Genomic DNA, 19,590 nt, shown 5'->3' with positions numbered 1-19,590 from the left:
CTGTTTTGGCGACGGCACCTTGTGGCTCCGTGAGCTCCATCTCGTACGTGCGCTCCCAGCCCAGCGGGGGCTCCTCGGTGCCGCCCTCCCCTGCGCCCCAAGAGCGGTCACACGCTGTCCCCACGTCCCCATCCCCGTGTCCCCATCCCCGTCCCCATCCCCTCGCACCGCGTCCCCATCCCCGTCCCCATCCCCACATCCACGTCCCTGTCCCCATCAACCACGTCCCGGTCCCCATGTCCCCATCCCCGTCCCCACATCCGTGTCCCCATCCCCACATCCGTGTCCCCACCCCCATGCCCCGGTCCCCATGTCCCCATTCCCATGCCCCGGTCCCCATGTCCCCATCCCCATGCTGCGGTCCCCATGTCCCCATCCCCACATCCGTGTCCCCATGCCCATCCCTATCCCCATACACAGCGCCCCCGTCCCCACATCCGTGTCCCCATCCCCATGTCCCGGTCCCCATGTCCCCATCCCTGTCCCCACATCCGTGTCCCCATCCCCGTCCCCATCCCTATCCCCATGCACCACGTCCCCGTCCCCACATCCGTGTCCCCATGCCCCATGTCCCGGTCCCCATGTCCCCATCCCTGTCCCCACATCCGTGTCCCCATCCCTGTCCCCATCCCTATCCCCATGCACCACGTCCCCGTCCCCACATCCGTGTCCCCATGCCCCATGTCCCGGTCCCCATGTCCCCATCCCCGTCCCCACATCCGTGTCCCCATGCCCCATGCCCCGGTCCCCATGTCCCCATCCCCGTCCCCACGTCCGTGTCCCCATGCCCATGCCCCGGTCCCCATGTCCCCATCCCCGTCCCCACATCCGTGTCCCCATGCCCCATGTCCCGGTCCCCATGTCCCCATCCCTGTCCCCACATCCGTGTCCCCATCCCCGTCCCCATCCCTATCCCCATGCACCGCGTCCCCATCCCCACATCCCCGTCCCCATCCCCACACCCAGTGTCTCGGTCCCCATGTCCCCATCCCCGTCCCCATCCCCACGTCCATGTCCCCATGCCCATGCCGCGGTCCCCATGTCCCCATCCCCGTCCCCACATCCGTGTCCCCATCCCCATGCCCCATGTCCCGGTCCCCATGTGCCCCTCCCTGTCCCCACGTGCCCCTCCCTGTCCCCACGCACCGCATCCCCATCCCCACATCCGTGTCCCCATGCCCCACGTCCCGGTCCCCATGTCCCCATCCCTGTCCCCACATCCGTGTCCCCATCCCTGTCCCCATCCCCACGCCCCGCATCCGGTCCCCATGTCCCCATCCCTGTCCCCATGCACCGCGTCCCCATTCCCATCCCCACATCCCCGTCCCCATCCCCATCCCCATGCACCACGTCCCCATCCCTGCACCCCCATGCCACCGCGTCCCCGTCACCCACCTGCCGTCACCACGAACGTGTAGGACTTGGAGACGCGTCCCCTGGCCACACCGTGCACCTCCACCCGGTACCGTCCCCCCGGCACCAACCCCGGCACCCGAACCACCGCCGTGTCCCCCGGCACCCTCAGCTCCCCCTCGGGCGCCTCCGGTTCATCCAGGAGCCGGTACCGGATCACCACGCTGTCCACGTGGCCACGGAGCCCATCCAGCTCCACCAGCGCCTCCCCGGCGGCGCCCGGCGCCGGCTGCGGTTTGGGGTGGGCGCCGTGGCGCTGGGGTTGGTGCCGGAGCAGCGCCGGGCTGCGGCGGAGCAGGTAGGAGAGGATGGCGCGGGCCACCGCTGGCACCGTTTGGTTGCCGCGCAGGGGGAAGTTGGTGGCCCGCAGGTGGCTCTCGAGGCGCTGGAGCAAGGAGCCGTTGTAGGAGGAGAGTTTGGCCACCAGGTCGGGCAGGGACGGGCCACCCGGGAGCATTGGGGACAGCGGGGACAATGGGGACGGGGGTGGCGCTGGGGAGCCTGGGGATTCAGGGGACCCTGGAGATGCTGGGGATCTTGGGGACGATGGGGATGCAGGTGACCTTGGGGATGCTGGAGCCTCTGGGGACCTTGGGGATGCTGGGGACCCTGGAGATGCTGGTGACCTTGGGGATGATGGGGACGCTGGTGCCTCTGGGGACCTTGGGGATGCTGGGGACCCCGAGGTCCTTGGGGATGCTGGGGACTCTGGGGACATTGGGGATGCTGGGGACACTGGGAACTCTGGTGCCTCTGGGGACCTTGGGGACTCTGGGGACCTTGGGGACTCTGGGGACACTGGGGACTTTGGGGACCCTGGGGACCTTGGGGACTCTGGGGACCTCGGGGATGCTGGGGACCCCGAGGACCTTGGGGGCGCTGGAGCCTCTGGGGACCTTGGGGATGCTGGGGACACTGGGGACTTCGGGGATGTTGGGGACCCCGGGGACGCTGGGGACTCTGGGGACCCGGGGGATGCTGGTGACCTTGGGGATGTTGGAGCCTCTGGGGACCTTGGGGACTCTGGGGACCTTGGGGATGCTGGGGACCCCGAGGACCTTGGGGACGCTGGTGCCTCTGGGGACCTCGGGGATGCTGGGGACTCTGGAGATCTTGGGGACGCTGGTGACTCTGGGGACCTCGGGGATGCTGGGGACTCTGGAGATCTTGGGGACTCTGGTGCCTCTGGGGACCTTGGGGATGCTGGGGACCCCGAGGACCTCGGGGACTCTGGTGCCTCTGGGGACCTCGGGGATGCTGGGGACTCTGGAGATCTTGGGGACATTGGGGATGCTGGGGACCTTGGGGATGATGGGTACACTGGGGACCTCGGGGACGCTGGTGCCTCTGGGGACCTGGGGGATGCTGGTGCCTCTGGGGACCTGGGGGATGCTGGGGACTCTGGGGACCTCGGGGATGCTGGGGACTCTGGAGATCTTGGGGACATTGGGGATGCTGGGGACCTTGGGGATGATGGGTACACTGGGGACCTCGGGGACGCTGGTGCCTCTGGGGACCTGGGGGATGCTGGGGACTCTGGGGACCTGGGGGATGCTGGGGACTCTGGGGACCTTGTTGACTCTGGGGACCTCGGGGATGCTGGGGACCCCGAGGACCTTGGGGACGCTGGGGACCTCGGGGATGCTGGGGACTCTGGGGACCTTGGGGACCCTGGTGCCTCTGGGGACCTTGGGGACTCTGGTGCCTCTGGGGACCTTGGGGATGCTGGGGACTCTGGGGACCTCGGGGACCCCGGGGACCCTCGAGATAGCGGGGAACCTGGTGACCTTGGAGATGCTGGGGCTGCTGGGGACCCTGAGGACCCCGGTGACCCCCAGGACACATCCGGTGACAATGGTGACGCCGGTGACCCCAGGGACCCCGGTGACGCCGGAGCCCCTCGGGCTGGTGGGGCCACCGGGGCCACCGGTGACGCTGGGGACCCCGGAGGACCCTGAGGGGACCCCGGAGTTCCCCTGCGGGCCGGGGGGGTCTGGGCGAGCACTGCGAGAGCAACGGGGACCCGCGTCACCAATGTGTCCCCAAATGTCACCAACGTGTCCCCAAACGTCTGCCAGAGCCCCATGGGGGACACGGGAGGGACGGGGACAGATGGACGCACAGGGACGGGGACAGATGGACACACATGGAGGGACACATGGGGAAGGACCAGGAGACGTGGGGACACACGGACCCAGGGGACACACGGACCCAGGGGACACACAGACCCATGGGGACACACGGACCCATGGGGACACACGGACCCAGGGGACACACGGACCCATGGGGACACACGGACCCATGGGGACACACGGACCCCCAATGTCCGTGCTGTCCCCATGCCCACAGCCGTCACCATCCCCGTGCTGTCCCCATGCCCCTGTTGTCCCCATCCCTGTCCCCATCCTCATGTTGTCCCCACCCCCGTCACCATCCCCATGTTGTCCCCGTCCCCATGTTGTCCCCACCCCTGTCACCATCCTCATGTTGTCCCCACCCCTGTCACCATCCCCATGTTGTCCCCATCCCCACGTTGTCCCCACCACTGTCCCCATCCCCACGCTGTCCCCATCCCCATGTTGTCCCCATCCCCATGTTGTCCTCATCCCCGCGTTGTCCCCATCCCCATGTTGTCCCCATCCCCATGTTGTCCCCACGCCCACGTTGTCCCCATCCCCACGTTGTCCCCACCACTGTCCCCATCCCCACGCTGTCCCCATCCCCATGTTGTCCCCATCCCCGCGTTGTCCCCATCCCCACGCTGTCCCCATCCCCATGTTGTCCCCATCCCCACGCTGTCCCCATCCCCGCGTTGTCCCCACCCCCATGTTGTCCCCATCCCCATGTTGTCCCCATCCCCGCGTTGTCCCCATCCCCATGTTGTCCCCATCCCCATGTTGTCCCCATCCCCATGTTGTCCCCACGCCCACGTTGTCCCCATCCCCACGTTGTCCCCACCACTGTCCCCATCCCCACGCTGTCCCCATCCCCATGTTGTCCCCATCCCCGCGTTGTCCCCATCCCCACGCTGTCCCCATCCCCATGTTGTCCCCATCCCCACGCTGTCCCCATCCCCATGTTGTCCCCACCCCCATGTTGTCCCCATCCCCATGTTGTCCCCACCACTGTCCCTGTCCCCACCCCATCCCCATCCCCACGTTGTCCCCATCCCCACGCTGTCCCCATCCCCATGTTGTCCCCACCCCCATGTTGTCCCCATCCCCATGTTGTCCCCACCACTGTCCCCGTCCCCACCCCGTCCCCATCCCCACGTTGTCCTCATCCCCATGTTGTCCTCATCCCCGCGTTGTCCCCATCCCCATGTTGTCCCCATCCCCATGTTGTCCCCACCCCCACGCCGTCCCCGTCCCCGCGTTGTCCCCTCGCGGTCCCCACGGGTGACACCTACGGGTGCGGACGCGCAGGGTCCCGGGTGCCCCGAGGTGCTGGTCCCTTTGGGGTTGGACGAACAGCTCGAACATGTGACCGGGTGACAACCCCGTCACCTCGAAGGTGACAGCGGAGCCGGGCAGCTCGTGGGTGCTCATGGCTGCCGGCTCGTCCTGGGGACAAGGGACACTTTGGGGACACTGGGGACAAGGGACACGCTGGGGAGACCCATCCCTAATGGGTGACACCAGCACGGCTCATCCTGGGGACAAGGGACACATTGGGGACACTGGGGACAAGGGACACGCTGGGGAGAGCCATCCCTAATGGGTGACACCAGCACGGCTCATCCTGGGGACAAGGGACACATTGGGGACACTGGGGACAGGGGACACACTGGGGAGACCCATCCCTAATGGGTGACACCAGCACGGCTCATCCTGGGGACAAGGGACACATTGGGGACACTGGGGACAAGGGACACACTGGGGAGACCCATCCCTAATGGGTGACACCAGCACGGCTCATCCTGAGGACAAGGGACACATTGGGGACACTGGGGACAGGGGACACACTGGGGAGACCCATCCCTAATGGGTGACACCAGCACGGCTCATCCTGGGGACAAGGGACACGTTGGGGACACTGGGGACAAGGGACACGCTGGGGAGACCCATCCCTAATGGGTGACACCAGCACGGCTCATCCTGGGGACAAGGGACACATTGGGGACACTGGGGACAGGGGACACGCTGGGGAGACCCATCCCTAATGGGTGACACCAGCACGGCTCATCCTGGGGACAAGGGACACATTGGGGACACTGGGGACAGGGGACACACTGGGGAGACCCATCCCTAATGGGTGACACCAGCACGGCTCATCCTGGGGACAAGGGACACGTTGGGGACACTGGGGACACTGGTGACAAGGGACACACTGGGGAGTTGTCCCCAACCACCCTGGGGACAGCAGGGGACACGTTGGGGACACCGTTCTGGTGTCCCCAAGCAGGGCTGCACAGGTGGCCACCGATGTCACTTCATGGTGGGGACAATGGCCGTGTCGCGGCCACCCCGTCCCCGTCCCCACCTCAAGTGTCACCACCCCGTCCCCGTCCCCAACTCACCAGGGGGACAAGGGACACCCGGTAGCCGTCCAATGGCACGGGTGGGCGGGGCCAGGTGACACGGAAGGACGTCTGGTTGCGGGCGGCCAAGCGCGGTGACACCGCCGGGATCTCTGTGGGGACACGGCGCCCTCAGTGGGGACACTTTGGGGACACCGGGGACCCTTTGATGGGGACACCCTGGGGACACCATGGGGACACCCTGGGGACAGCATGGGATGGGGCACCGATGGGATGGGGACACCCTGGGGACACCATGGGGACATCATGGGGACACCCTGGGGACACCATGGGGACACCTGGGGACCCTCGGGGACCCTCAGGGACCCTCGGGGACCCTCGGGGACCGTTGGGGACCCTTGGGGACCGTTGGGGACATACCGAGGGCGCAGTGGGGACCCCCGGTGCTGGGGGGACAGGCGGGGACCCCTGGGGACCCTGGGAGAGCACTGGGGGACACTGGGGGACACCTGGGACCATTGGGGACCATGGGGACACCTGGGGACCCTCAGGGACCCTCAGGGACCCTCGGGGACCCTTGGGAACCCTGGGGACCCTCGGGGACCCTCGGGGACCCCTGGGGACACTGGGAGAGCACTGGGGGACACTGGGGGACATCTGGGACCATGGGGACCATGGGGACACCTGGGGACCCTCATGGACCCTCAAGGACCCTCGGGGACCCTTGGGAACCCTGGGGACCCTCGGGGACCCCTGGGGACACTGGGAGAGCACTGGGGGACACTGGGGGACACCTGGGACCATTGGGGACCATGGGGACACCTGGGGACCCTCAGGGACCCCTGGGGACCCTCGGGAACCCTTGGGGACACTGGGAGAGCACTGGGGAACACTGGGGGACATCTGGGACCATGGGGACCATGGGGACACCTGGGGACCCTCAGGGACCCTCGGGGACCCTCGGGGACCCTTGGGAACCCTGGGGACCCTCGGGAACCTTTGGGGACCCCTGGGGACACTCAGGGACCCCTGGGGACCCTGGGAGAGCACTGGGGGACACTGGGGGACACCTGGGACCATGGGGACACCTGAGGACACCTGGGGACCCTGGGGACCCTCAGGGACCCCTGGGGACCCTCAGGAAGTCTTGGGGACCCCTGGGGCCACTGGGAGAGCACTGGGGGACATCTGGGACCATTGGGGACTCCTGGGGACACTTGGGGACACCTGGGGACCCTCAGGGACCCTCGGGGACCCTTGGGGACCCCTGGGGACACTGGGAGAGCACTGGGGGACACTGGGGGACACCTGGGACCATTGGGGACCATGGGGACACCTGGGGACCCTCAGGGACCCTCGGGGATCCTTGGGGACCCTCAGGGACAGTTGGGGACCCTTGGGGACAGTTGGGGACATACCGAGGGCGCAGTGGGGACCCCCGGTGCCGGGGGGACAGGCGGGGACACCTGGGGACCCTGGGAGAGCACTGGGGGACACTGGGGGACACCTGGGACCATTGGGGACCATGGGGACACCTGGGGACCCTCAGGGACCCTCAGGGACCCTCGGGGACCCTTGGGGACAGTTGGGGACCCTTGGGGACAGTTGGGGACATACCGAGGGCGCAGTGGGGACCCCCGGTGCCGGGGGGACAGGCGGGGGTGGCGCAGGCGGGGCCGGTGAAGCCGGGGAAGCAGCGGCAGCGCCCCCCCCGGCATCGGCCCTGGTCACTGCAGCCTTGGGGACACGGCGGGGACACCGGGGGGGACACCGGGGGGGACACGGGGGGGGACACCGGGGGGGACGCGGGGGGGCAGCCGCAGCCCTCGGCCTGGGGGTCGCAGAGCTCCCGCGCCAGCGTTTGTCCTGTGGGGGGACAAGGGGGGGGACAAGGTCACGGGGTCCCCACCCGACCCCCGTGTCACCGCCCGTGTGTGGCCCCGTGTCCTGTGTCCCCACGTCCCCCCGTGGGCCCCTGTCCCTCTGTGCCCCCATGTCCCTCATGTCCCCTCACTTCCCTCCCATGTCCCCCTGTCCCCCCATGTCCCCCTATCCCCCACGTCCCCCAATGTCCCCATGTCCCCCCATGTCCCCTCATATCCCATGACCCTCCCATGTCCCCATGTCCCCCCATGTCCCCATGTCCCCCTATCCCCCCATGTCCCCCTGTCCCCCCATGTCCCCCTATACCCCCATGTCCCCCTATCCCCCATGTCCCCTCGTCCCCCATGTCCCCCTGTCCCCCCATGTCCCCCCGTATCCCATGTCCCTCTATCCCCCCATGTCCCCCCATGTCCCCCTGTCCCTCTATCCCCCCATGTTCCCCCCATGTCCCCCTATCCCCCATGTCCCCTCTTACCCCATGTCCCCCCATGTCCCCTCAGATCCCATGACCCTCCCATGTCCCCCCATGTCCCCATGTCCCCCTGTCCCTCCACATCCCCATGTCCCCCATGTCCCCCCACATCCCCATGTCCCCCCACATCCCCATGTCCCCCTATCCGCCATGTGCCCCCATATCCCCCGATCCCCCCATGTCCCCATGTCCCTCTATCCCCCCATGTCCCCCCATGTCCCTCTATCCCCCATGTCCCCCTATCCCCCCATGTCCCCCTATCCCCCCACGTCCCCATGTCCCCCTATCCCCCCATGTCCCCTTATCCCCCCATGTCCCCCTATCCCCCCACGTCCCCATGTCCCCCTATCCCCCCACGTCCCCCCCTGTCCCCTCATATCCCCCCATGTCCCCCCCATGTCCCCCTATCCCCCATGTCCCCCTATCCCCCCATGTCCCTTTATATCCCATGACCCTCCCATGTCCCCATGTCCCCCTGTCCCTTCACATCCCCATGTCCCCCCACATCCCCATGTCCCCCTATCCCCCATGTGCCCCCATATCCCCCGATCCCCCCATGTCCCCATGTCCCCTCGGATCCCATGTCCCCCTATCCCCCATGTCCCCTTGTCCCCCATCTCCGCTCGTGCCCCATGTCCCCTCATGTCCCCTCATACTCCATGACCCTCCCATGTCCCCTCATACCCCATGTCCCCCCATGTCCCCTCATATCCCCCCATGTCCCCATGTCCCCCTATCCCCCACGTCCCCCCACGTCCCCATGTCCCCCTATCCCCCACGTCCCCCCACGTCCCCATGTCCCCCTATCCCCCATGTCCCCCCATATCCCCCTATCCCCCCATGTCCCTCTATCCCCCCATGTCCCCCTGTCCCCCCATGTCCCCCCACATCCCCATGTCCCCCCATCCCCCATGTCCCCATGTCCCCCATGTCCCCCCACATCCCCATGTCCCCCTATCCCCCATGTCCCCCCATGTCCCCCTGTCCCCCCATGTCCCTCCACATCCCCATGTCCCCTCGTCCCCCATGTCCCCCTATCCCCCCATGTCCCCTCGTCCCCCATGTCCCCCTATCCCCCCATGTCCCCATGTCCCCCCATGTCCCCTCATATCCCCCTATCCCTCCATGTCCCCCCCGTCCCCTCATATCCCATGTCCCCCTATCCCCCCATGTCCCCTCATCCCCCATGTCCCCCATGTCCCCCTATCCCCCCATGTCCCCTCATACCCCATGTCCCCCCATGTCCCCTCATATCCCCCCACGTCCCCATGTCCCCCTATCCCCCATGTCCCCCCACATCCCCATGTCCCCCTATCCCCCCATGTCCCCCTATCCCCCCACATCCCCATGTCCCCCTATCCCCCCATGTCCCCCCCCGTCCCCTCATATCCCATGTCCCCCTATCCCCCCATGTCCCCTCATCCCCCATGTCCCCCCATGTCCCCACGTCCCCTCATACCCCATGACCCTCTCATGTACCCCCATGTCCCCATGTCCCCCCATGTCCCCCCATATCCCCCTATCCCCCCATGTCCCTCTATCCCCCCATGTCCCCCTGTTCCCCCATGTCCCCCCACATCCCCCTGTCCCCCCATCCCCATGTCCCCGTGTCCCCCCATGTCCCCTCGTCCCCCATGTCCCCCTATCCCCCCATGTCCCTCTATCCCCCTATGTCCCCCCCATGTCCCCATGTCCCCCCATGTCCCCTCGTCCCCCATGTCCCCCTATCCCCCCCATGTCCCCTCATATCCCATGTCCCCCCACGTCCCCACGTCCCCTCATACCCCATGACCCTCCCATGTCCCCCCATGTCCCCATGTTCCCCTGTCCCCCCATGTCCCCCTGTATCCCATGTCCCCCTGTCCCCCCCTGTCCCTCCACATCCCCACGTCCCCCCATCCACCACGTCCCCCCCTGTCCCCATGTCCCCCCACATCCCCATGTCCCCCCATCCCCCATGTCCCCCCACATCCCCCTGTCCCCCCATCCCCATGTCCCCCTGTCCCCCCTGTCCCCCCTGTCCCCGTGTCCCCGGTACCGGTGCCAGCCTGCGGTCCCCCGCTGTCCCCGCACTGTCCCTGCAGCGCCCGCACTTGTTCCTCGAGCTCCCGGAGCCGCCCCAAAACGGCCGTGAGCGCCGCGGCCCCGCAAGGGGGACCCGGGGGGGACAGCGGGGACGTCCCCGTCCCCCCCGCAGCACCAGCGCCAACAGCAGCAGCGGCAGCCCCGGGGACATCGTCCTGCGGGGGGGACACATGGGGACACTTGGGGACACTTGGGGACACCCCCTGAGACAATGAGGGGACACTGGGACACGCGTGGGGGGCACACAGGGGACACTTGGGGACACCCCCTGAGACAATGAGGGGACACTGGGACACGCATGGGGGACACATGGGGACACCCAAGGGACACATGGGGACACATGGGGACACATGGGGACACCCCCTGAGACAATGAGGGGACACAGGGACACGCATGGGGGACACACAGGGGACACCCAGGGGACACAGGGACACCCATGGGGACACCCAAGGGGACACCCAGGGGACACATGGGGACACTTGGGGACATCCCCTGAGACAATGAGGGGACACAGGGATGCACATGGGGACACTTGGGGACACCCTCTGAGACAATGAGGGGACACAGGGACATGTGTGGGGGACACACAGGGGATACCCAGGGGACACATGGGGACACTTGGGGACAACCCCTGAGACAATGAGGGGACACAGGGACACCCAGGGGGGACACAAAGGGACACCCAGACACCCACGGGGACACCCAGGGGACACATGGGGACATCCCCTGAGACACTGAGGGGACAAAGGGACGCACACGGGGACACTTGTGGACATCCGGGGACACAGGGACACCCATGGGGACACCACAGGGGACACAGGGACACCCATGGGGGACACATAGGGACACAGGGACACCCATGGGGACACCACAGGGGACACAGGGACACCCATGGGGACACCCAAGGGGACACAGGGACACCCATGGGGGACACCCAAGGGGACACAGGGACACCCATGGGGACACCATGGGGACACCCAAGGGGACACAGGGACATGATGGGGGGCAAACAGGGAACACAAGGGACACAAAGACACCCCTGGGGACACAGGGACACCAGCAACCCCCCAGTAACCCCAATGACCTCCCAGTAACGCCCAGTAACACCAGTAACCCCCAGTAACACCAACTCCAGTCACCCCCAGTAACACCAGTAACCCCCAGTAACACCAGTAACCCCAACCCCAGTCACCCCAGGAACCCCAGTACCCCCAGCAACACCAGTAACACCAACTCCAGTCACCTCCAGTAACACCAGTAACCCCAGTAACCCCCCAGTAACACCAGTAACCTCCCAGTAACCTCTCAGTAACCCCAACTCCAGTAACCCCCAGTAACACCAGTAAACTCCCAGTACCCCCAGTAACACCAGTAACCCCAACCCCAGTCACCTCCAGTAACACCAGTACCCCCAGTAACCCCAACCCGTTACCTCCAGTAACCCCAGTAACCCCAGTAACCCCAGTAACCCCCCCAGTACCCCCAACTCCAGTAACCCCAGTAACACCAGTAAACTCCCAGTACCCCCAGTAACACCAATAACACCAGTACCTCCAACCCCAGTCACCTCCAGTAACACCAGCAACACCAGCAACACCAGTACCCCCAGTAACCCCAGCAACACCAACTCCAGTAACCCCCAGTAACACCAGTAAACTCCCAGTAACACCCAGTAATCTCCCAGTAACACCAGCAACCCCAGCAACACCAACACCAGTAACCCCCAGTAACACCAGTAACACCAGTACCCCCAGTAACCCCAACCCAGTCACCTCCAGTACCCCCAGTACCCCCAGTACCCCCAGTAACCCCAACCCAGTCACCTCCAGTACCCCCAGTACCCCCAGTACCCCCAGTACCCCAACCCCAGTCACCTCCAGTACCCCCAGTACCCCCAGTACCCCCAGTAACCCCAACCCCAGTCACCTCCAGTACCCCCAGTACCCCCAGTACCCCCAGTAACCCCAACCCAGTCACCTCCAGTAACCCCAGTACCCCCAGTACCCCCAGTACCCCAACCCCAGTCACCTCCAGTACCCCCAGTACCCCCAGTACCCCCAGTACCCCCAACCCCAGTCACCTCCAGTACCCCCAGTACCCCCAGTACCCCCAGTACCCCAACCCAGTCACCTCCAGTACCCCCAGTACCCCCAGTACCCCCAGTACCCCAACCCCAGTCACCTCCAGTACCCCCAGTACCCCCAGTACCCCCAGTACCCCAACCCAGTCACCTCCAGCAACACCAGCAATCCCAGTAACACCAGCACCACCACCACCAGTAAACCCAGTAAGTCCCAGTGGCCGCTCCCTCCCGCTGCGGGGCGGGGCCGGGGGGCGTGGCCGGGGGGCGGAGCCTCATCCCACGCACCTGCCCCACATCCACCCCCCCACGACCTTCGGGGGACCCAGGCGTCCGGGCCCCCCAAATCCAGCCCCACAGCTCCTCCCCGCATCGGGGACCCAGGCGTCCGGGGACCCCAAGTCCTCGCCCCCCCCCGCAAAGGGGACCCAGGCGTTCGGGAGGGGACCCAGGCGTCCGGGAGGGGACCCAGGCGTCCGGGCGGCCCCCCCGTGTGTTTATGGTTGCAGTTGCCATGGTGACCAAACATCTGGGCGGGGGCAGCCAGATGTGGGGTCCGGCTGCCAGAGCGGGGGGGGCGCTCCCAGTGACACCAGTGACACCAGTAACGCAGCACGGCCCGGCCCAGTGCTCCCAGTGACACCAGTGACACCTGTCCCATAGCTCCCAGTGACACCAGTGACACCAGTAACGCAGCACGGCCCGGCCCAGTGCTCCCAGTGACACCAGTGACACCTGTCCCATAGCTCCCAGTGCCACCAGTGACACCAGTAACGCAGCACGGCCCGCCCAGTGCTCCCAGTGACACCAGTGACACCTGTCCCATAGCTCCCAGTGACACCAGTGACACCAGTAACGCAGCACGGCCCGGCCCAGTGCTCCCAGTGACACCAGTGCCACCTGTCCCATAGCTCCCAGTAACACCAGTGACACCAGTAACGCAGCACGGCCCGCCCAGTGCTCCCAGTGACACCAGTGCCACCTGTCCCATAGCTCCCAGTCACACCAGTGACACCAGTAACGCAGCACGGCCCGCCCAGTGCTCCCAGTGACCCCAGTGCCACCTGTCCCATAGCTCCCAGTCACACCAGTGACACCAGTAACGCAGCACGGCCCGGCCCAGTGCTCCCAGTGACACCAGTGACACCTGTCCCATAGCTCCCAGTGACACCAGTGACACCAGTAATGCAGCACGGCCCGGCCCAGTGCTCCCAGTGACACCAGTGACACCTGTCCCATAGCTCCCAGTGACACCAGTGACACCAGTAACGCAGCACGGCCCGGCCCAGTGCTCCCAGTGACACCAGTGACACCTGTCCCATAGCTCCCAGTGACACCAGTGACACCAGTAACGCAGCACGGCCCGGCCCAGTGCTCCCAGTGACACCAGTGCCACCTGTCCCATAGCTCCCAGTGACACCAGTGACACCAGTGCCACCTGTCCCATAGCTCCCAGTGACACCAGTGACACCTGTCCCATAGCTCCCAGTGACACCAGTGACACCAGTAACACAGCACAGCCTGCCCCAGTGCTCCCAGTAACCCCAGTGACACCTGTCCCATAGCTCCCAGTGACACCAGTGACACCAGTGACACAGCACAGCCCGCCCCAGTGCTCCCAGTGACACCAGTGACACCTGTCCCATAGCTCCCAGTAACACCAGTGACACCAGTAACGCAGCACGGCCCGGCCCAGTGCTCCCAGTGACACCAGTGACACCTGTCCCATAGCTCCCAGTGACACCAGTGACACCAGTAACGCAGCACGGCCCGGCCCAGTGCTCCCAGTGACACCAGTGACACCTGTCCCATAGCTCCCAGTAACACCAGTGACACCAGTAACGCAGCACGGCCCGCCCAGTGCTCCCAGTGACACCAGTGACACCTGTCCCATAGCTCCCAGTGACACCAGTAACCCCAGTGCCACCTGTCCCAGTGACACCAGTGACCCCAGTGCCACCTGTCCCATAGCTCCCAGTGACACCAGTGACACCAGTGACACAGCATAGCCCACCCCAGTGCTCCCAGTGACACCGGTGCCACCTGTCCCAGTGACACCAGTAACCCCAGTGTCACCTGTCCCATAGCTCCCAATGACCCCAGTGCCACCTGTCCCACAGCTCCCAATCACCCCAGTGTCACCTGCCCCATAGCTCCCAGTGACCCCAGTGCCACCTGCCCCAGTGACACCAGTGACACCAGTGCCACCTGCCCCAGTGACACCAGTAACTGCATTGTCACCTGCCCCATAGCTCCCAGTGACCCCAGTGCCACCTGCCCCAGTGACACCAGTGCCACCTGCCCCAGTGACACCAGTAACTGCATTGTTGCCTGCCCCATAGCTCCCAGTGACACCAGTAACCCCAGTGCCACCTGTCCCAGTGACACCAGTGACACCAGTGCCACCTGTCCCAGTGCCACCAGTGACCCCAGTGCCACCTGTCCCATAGCTCCCAGTGACACCAGTAACCCCAGTGCCACCTGTCCCAGTGACACCAGTGACACCAGTGACACCTGTCCCATAGCTCCCAGTGACACCAGTGCCACCTGTCCCAGTGCCACCAGTAACCCCAGTGTCACCTGTCCCATAGCTCCCAGTGACCCCAGTGCCACCAGTGCCCCCTGCCCCATAGCTCCCAGTGACCCCAGTAACTGCAGTGTCACCTGTCCCAGTGCCACCAGTGCCCCCGGCCCCATAGCTCCCAGTGACCCCAGTAACTGCAGTGTCACCTGTCCCAGTGCCACCAGTGCCCCCGGCCCCATAGCTCCCAGTGACCCCAGTAACTGCAGTGTCACCTGTCCCAGTGCCACCAGTGCCCCCTGCCCCATAGCTCCCAGTGACCCCAGTAACTGCAGTGTCACCTGTCCCAGTGCCACCAGTGCCCCCAGCCCCATAGCTCCCAGTACCACCCTGGGTCCGTGGGTCCCCCCCCACTTGTGGGGCCCAATCCTGGGTGTGGCCGTGACTCATCCCCCCCTCCCCCCCCATTGTTGTTTTCACCGCAGGACACGCGGGTGGGGGGGGGGGAGGGGACCTGGCCGGACGCCTGGGTCCACTCTGGGGGGGGGGGTCATGGGTCAGCCGGACGCCTGGGTCCCCTAGAAGGTGGTTTGGGGGGGGGATCCCGGACGCCTGGGTCCCCCCATGGACAGTGGGGTGTGGGGGGGTGGGGGATCCCGGACACCTGGGTCCCCCCATGGACAGGGGGTGTGGGGGGGTGGGGGATCCCGGACGCCTGGGTCCCCCCATGGACAGGGGGGTGTGGGGGGGTGGGGGATCCCGGACGCCTGGGTCCCCCATGGACAGGGGGTGTGGGGGGGTGGGGGATCCCGGACGCCTGGGTCCCCCATGGACAGGGGGTGTGGGGGGTGGGGGATCCCGGACGCCTGGGTCCCCCCATGGACAGGGGGGTGTGGGGGGTGGGGGATCCCGGACGCCTGGGTCCCCTAAGGACAGCGGGGGGGGGGGGGAGGGGGGGCACGTGCTTTGGCCACGAGGCCTGGCAGGGTCAGGAGGGGGTGGGGGCCCGGACGCCGGGGTCCCCGGGGTGTGGGGCAGGGCGGGGGGGGTTGGGGGGGGGCCCGGATGCCTGGGTTCCTTGGCTGGGGTTGGTGGTTGGGTCATTGCCCTAAGGGGTGGGTGGGACCCACATATGTGGGGCTGGGGGGGGGTCTGGGGGGGGGGTCTGTGGGGCTGGGGGGCGCCGTGGGGCTGGGGCGATGTGTGGGGCAGAGGGTGGGGGGGGGGTCACCCTGGCCCAGCCCCACGGCGGCGCCGGCCAAGGAATTTTCTGGGCTCCATCAACAGGGTGAGGTAATGGGGGGGGGGAGGGGAGGGGACCCAGGCGTCCGGGAGGGGGGAGGGGGGGAGGAGGCAGATGCACGAGACATGAGGGGGGGTCACATGATAAACACAGCCCCCCCACACCCCCCGGGATCCCATGGGATCTCCTGGGTCCCCTGGCCCCACAGCTCCGGTCCCTCCTGTCCCCAATGTCCCCATCCCAGTGTCACCAGTGTCCCCAGCCCTGCTCCCAGTGTCCCCATGGATCCCATGGGCTGTGGGTCCAGATCCGCCCCCCATGGACCCCATGGGCTGTGGGTCCAGATCCGCCCCCTATGGACCCCATGGACCCCATGGGCTGTGGGTCCAGATCCGCCCCCCATGGACCCCATGGACCCCATGGGCTGTGGGTCCAGATCCCCCCATGGACCCCATGGGCTGTGGGTCCAGATCCGCCCCCCATGGACCCCATGGACCCCATGGGCTGTGGGTCCAGATCCGCCCCCCATGGACCCCATGGGCTGTGGGTCCAGATCCACCCCCCATGGACCCCATGGGCTGTGGGTCCAGATCCGCCCCCTATGGACCCCATGGGCTGTGGGTCCAGATCCGCCCCCTATGGACCCCATGGACCCCATGGGCTGTGGGTCCAGATCCGCCCCCCATGGACCCCATGGACCCCATGGGCTGTGGGTCCAGATCCCCCCATGGACCCCATGGGCTGTGGGTCCAGATCCGCCCCCCATGGACCCCATGGGCTGTGGGTCCAGATCCGCCCCCCATGGACCCCTTGGACCCCATGGGCTGTGGGTCCAGATCCCCCCACCATGGACCCCATGGACCCCATGGGCTGTGGGTCCAGATCCGCCCCCCATGGACCCCATGGACCCCATGGGCTGTGGGTCCATATCCCCCCATGGACCCCTTGGACCCCATGGGCTGTGGGTCCAGATCCCCCCACCATGGACCCCATGGACCCCATGGGCTGTGGGTCCAGATCCGCCCCCCATGGACCCCATGGACCCCATGGGCTGTGGGTCCAGATCCGCCCCCTATGGACCCCATGGGCTGTGGGTCCAGATCCGCCCCCTATGGACCCCATGGACCCCATGGGCTGTGGGTCCAGATCCGCCCCCCATGGACCCCATGGGCTGTGGGTCCAGATCCGCCCCCTATGGACCCCATGGGCTGTGGGTCCAGATCCGCCCCCCATGGACCCCATGGACCCCATGGGCTGTGGGTCCAGATCCGCCCATGGACCCCATGGGCTGTGGGTCCAGATCCGCCCCCTATGGACCCCATGGACCCCATGGGCTGTGGGTCCAGATCCCCCCATGGACCCCATGGGCTGTGGGTCCAGATCCGCCCCCCATGGACCCCATGGACCCCATGGGCTGTGGGTCCAGATCCCCCCATGGACCCCATGGGCTGTGGGTCCAGATCCGCCCCCTATGGACCCCATGGGCCCCACCTATGTGCTCCATGTCTCCTGCTCCAGGCGTCTCCGGGCGGGCCAGTGTCCCCCGGTGTCCCCTGGTGTCCCCTGGGGTCCCCTGGGGTCCCCTGGGGTCCCCAGGGAATGGGGGACACAGAGAGTTGGGATAAAGGGAATGGGGGACACGGGGGACAAAGAGAGTGGGGGACAAAGGGACCGGGGGGCACGGAGAATGGGGACACAGGGAGTGGGGGACACGGGGAACGGGGGACAAAGAGAGTGGGGCCAATGGGAACGGGGGACAATGGGAGTGGGGGACACCGGGTACCAAACAAGTTCCGGGGGCCCTGGGGCGCCGGACGCCTGGGTCCCTCCGGGACGTGCAGAACACGGGGGTCCCGGGGCTGTGGGGACACGGGGGTGACCCCGGGTTGGGGGACACGGGGGTGTGGGGGGTCCCGGACCTGGGGGGGGCCCGGGGGGGCTGCCCCATGGGGTTGGGGGCGCGGGGGTCGCGGGGTCCCCTGTTCCGTGTCCCCTCCCCCCCGGCGCTTTCGTTTTCAACCCGCGGAGCCGAGATCTGCCCGGCGCTTCGTGACGTCACTGGGGCGCCGGGCGGTCATTGGTGGGTGAGAGACAGCGGCGCCAATGGCGGGGAGGAGAGGGCGGGGAGCGAAAGGGGGCGGGACCGGGGAAAGGGGCGTGGCCGAGAAAGTGAAAGTGGCCGGCGGGACCAGGTGGGACTGGGGCTGTTAATGGGAGCTCTGGGCTGGGCGCTGGGGGGGCTGATACTGAACTGGGAGCACTGGTGTTAACTGGTGAGCACCCCAGGGTGCTGGTGGGGTCCAGGGAGGCAGGGGGGGGTGCACTGGGAGCACTGGTGGTTACTGGTGAGCACCCCAGGGTGCTGGGTGCAGTCCAGGGAGGCAGGGGGGGGTGCACTGGGAGCACTGGTGGTTACTGGTGAGCACCCCAGGGTGCTGGGTGCAGTCCAGGGAGGCAGGGGGGGGTGCACTGGGAGCACTGGTGGTTACTGGTGAGCACCCCAGGGTGCTGGTGGGGTCCAGGGAGGCGGGGGGGGTGCACTGGGAGCACTGGTGGTTACTGGTGGTTACTGGTGGTTACTGGTGGTCTCCCCAGGTTGCTGAGCACAGCGCTGGGAGCTGTACTGGGAGCACTGGTGGTCCCTGCTGAGCTGCACTGGTGGTCACTGGTGGTCACTGGTGACCCGCACTGGGAGCACTGGTGGTCCCTGGTGGTCCCTGGTGGTCACTGGTGGTCCCTGGTGACCCGCACTGGTGGTCCCTGGTGGCCACTGGTGACCCTCACTGGTGGTCCTTGGTGGTCACTGGTGGCCACTGGTGACCCTCACTGGTGGTCCCTGGTGGTTCCTGGTGGCCACCGGTGACCCGCACTGGTGGTCCTTGGTGGTCCCTGGTGGCCACTGGTGACGCGCACTGGTGGTCCCTGGTGGTCACTGGTGGTCACTGGTGACCCTCACTGGTGGTCCCTGGTGGCCACTGGCGACCTGCACTGGTGGTCCCTGGTGGTCCCTGGTGGCCACTGGTGACCCGCACTGGTGGTCCCTGGTGGTCCCTGGTGGCCACTGGTGACCCTCACTGGTGGTCCCTGGTGGCCACTGGTGACCGTCACTGGTGGTCCCTGGTGGTCACTGGTGGTCACTGGTGACCCGCACTGGTGACCCCTGGTGGTCATTGGTGGTCCCTGGTGACCCGCACTGGTGGTCCCTGGTGGTCATTGGTGGTCCCTGGTGACCCGCACTGGTGGTCCCTGGTGGCCACTGGTGGTCACTGGTGACCCGCACTGGTGGTCCCTGGTGGCCACTGGTGGCCACTGGTGACCCGCACTGGTGGTCCCTGGTGGTCCCTGGTGGCCACTGGTGACCCGCACTGGTGGTCCCTGGTGGTCCCTGGTGGCCACTGGTGACCCGCACTGG

At 66.9% G+C, this 19,590-nt stretch overlaps 1 protein-coding gene across 1 annotated transcript in view; it reads right to left on the bottom strand.

Annotated features, from left to right (window-relative positions):
- Positions 1 to 10,485, bottom strand: part of LOC136114417 (tenascin-X-like) — a 37,588-nt gene extending 27,103 nt beyond the window's left edge. Inside the window, 8 exon segments of the mRNA XM_071801024.1 lie at positions 1 to 90; positions 1,396 to 1,976; positions 3,066 to 3,417; positions 4,823 to 4,976; positions 5,933 to 6,045; positions 7,511 to 7,759; positions 10,288 to 10,443; positions 10,446 to 10,485. Of these exon segments, the coding sequence (XP_071657125.1) occupies positions 1 to 90; positions 1,396 to 1,976; positions 3,066 to 3,417; positions 4,823 to 4,976; positions 5,933 to 6,045; positions 7,511 to 7,759; positions 10,288 to 10,443; positions 10,446 to 10,485 (1,735 nt within the window).
- Between the last annotated feature and the right edge of the window lie 9,105 nt (positions 10,486 to 19,590).

This window comes from Patagioenas fasciata, chromosome 34 (assembly GCF_037038585.1).
Source record: "Patagioenas fasciata isolate bPatFas1 chromosome 34, bPatFas1.hap1, whole genome shotgun sequence".
NCBI classification, from domain to species: Eukaryota; Metazoa; Chordata; class Aves; order Columbiformes; family Columbidae; genus Patagioenas; species Patagioenas fasciata.
This window is presented reverse-complemented; position numbering and strand designations above follow the sequence as displayed.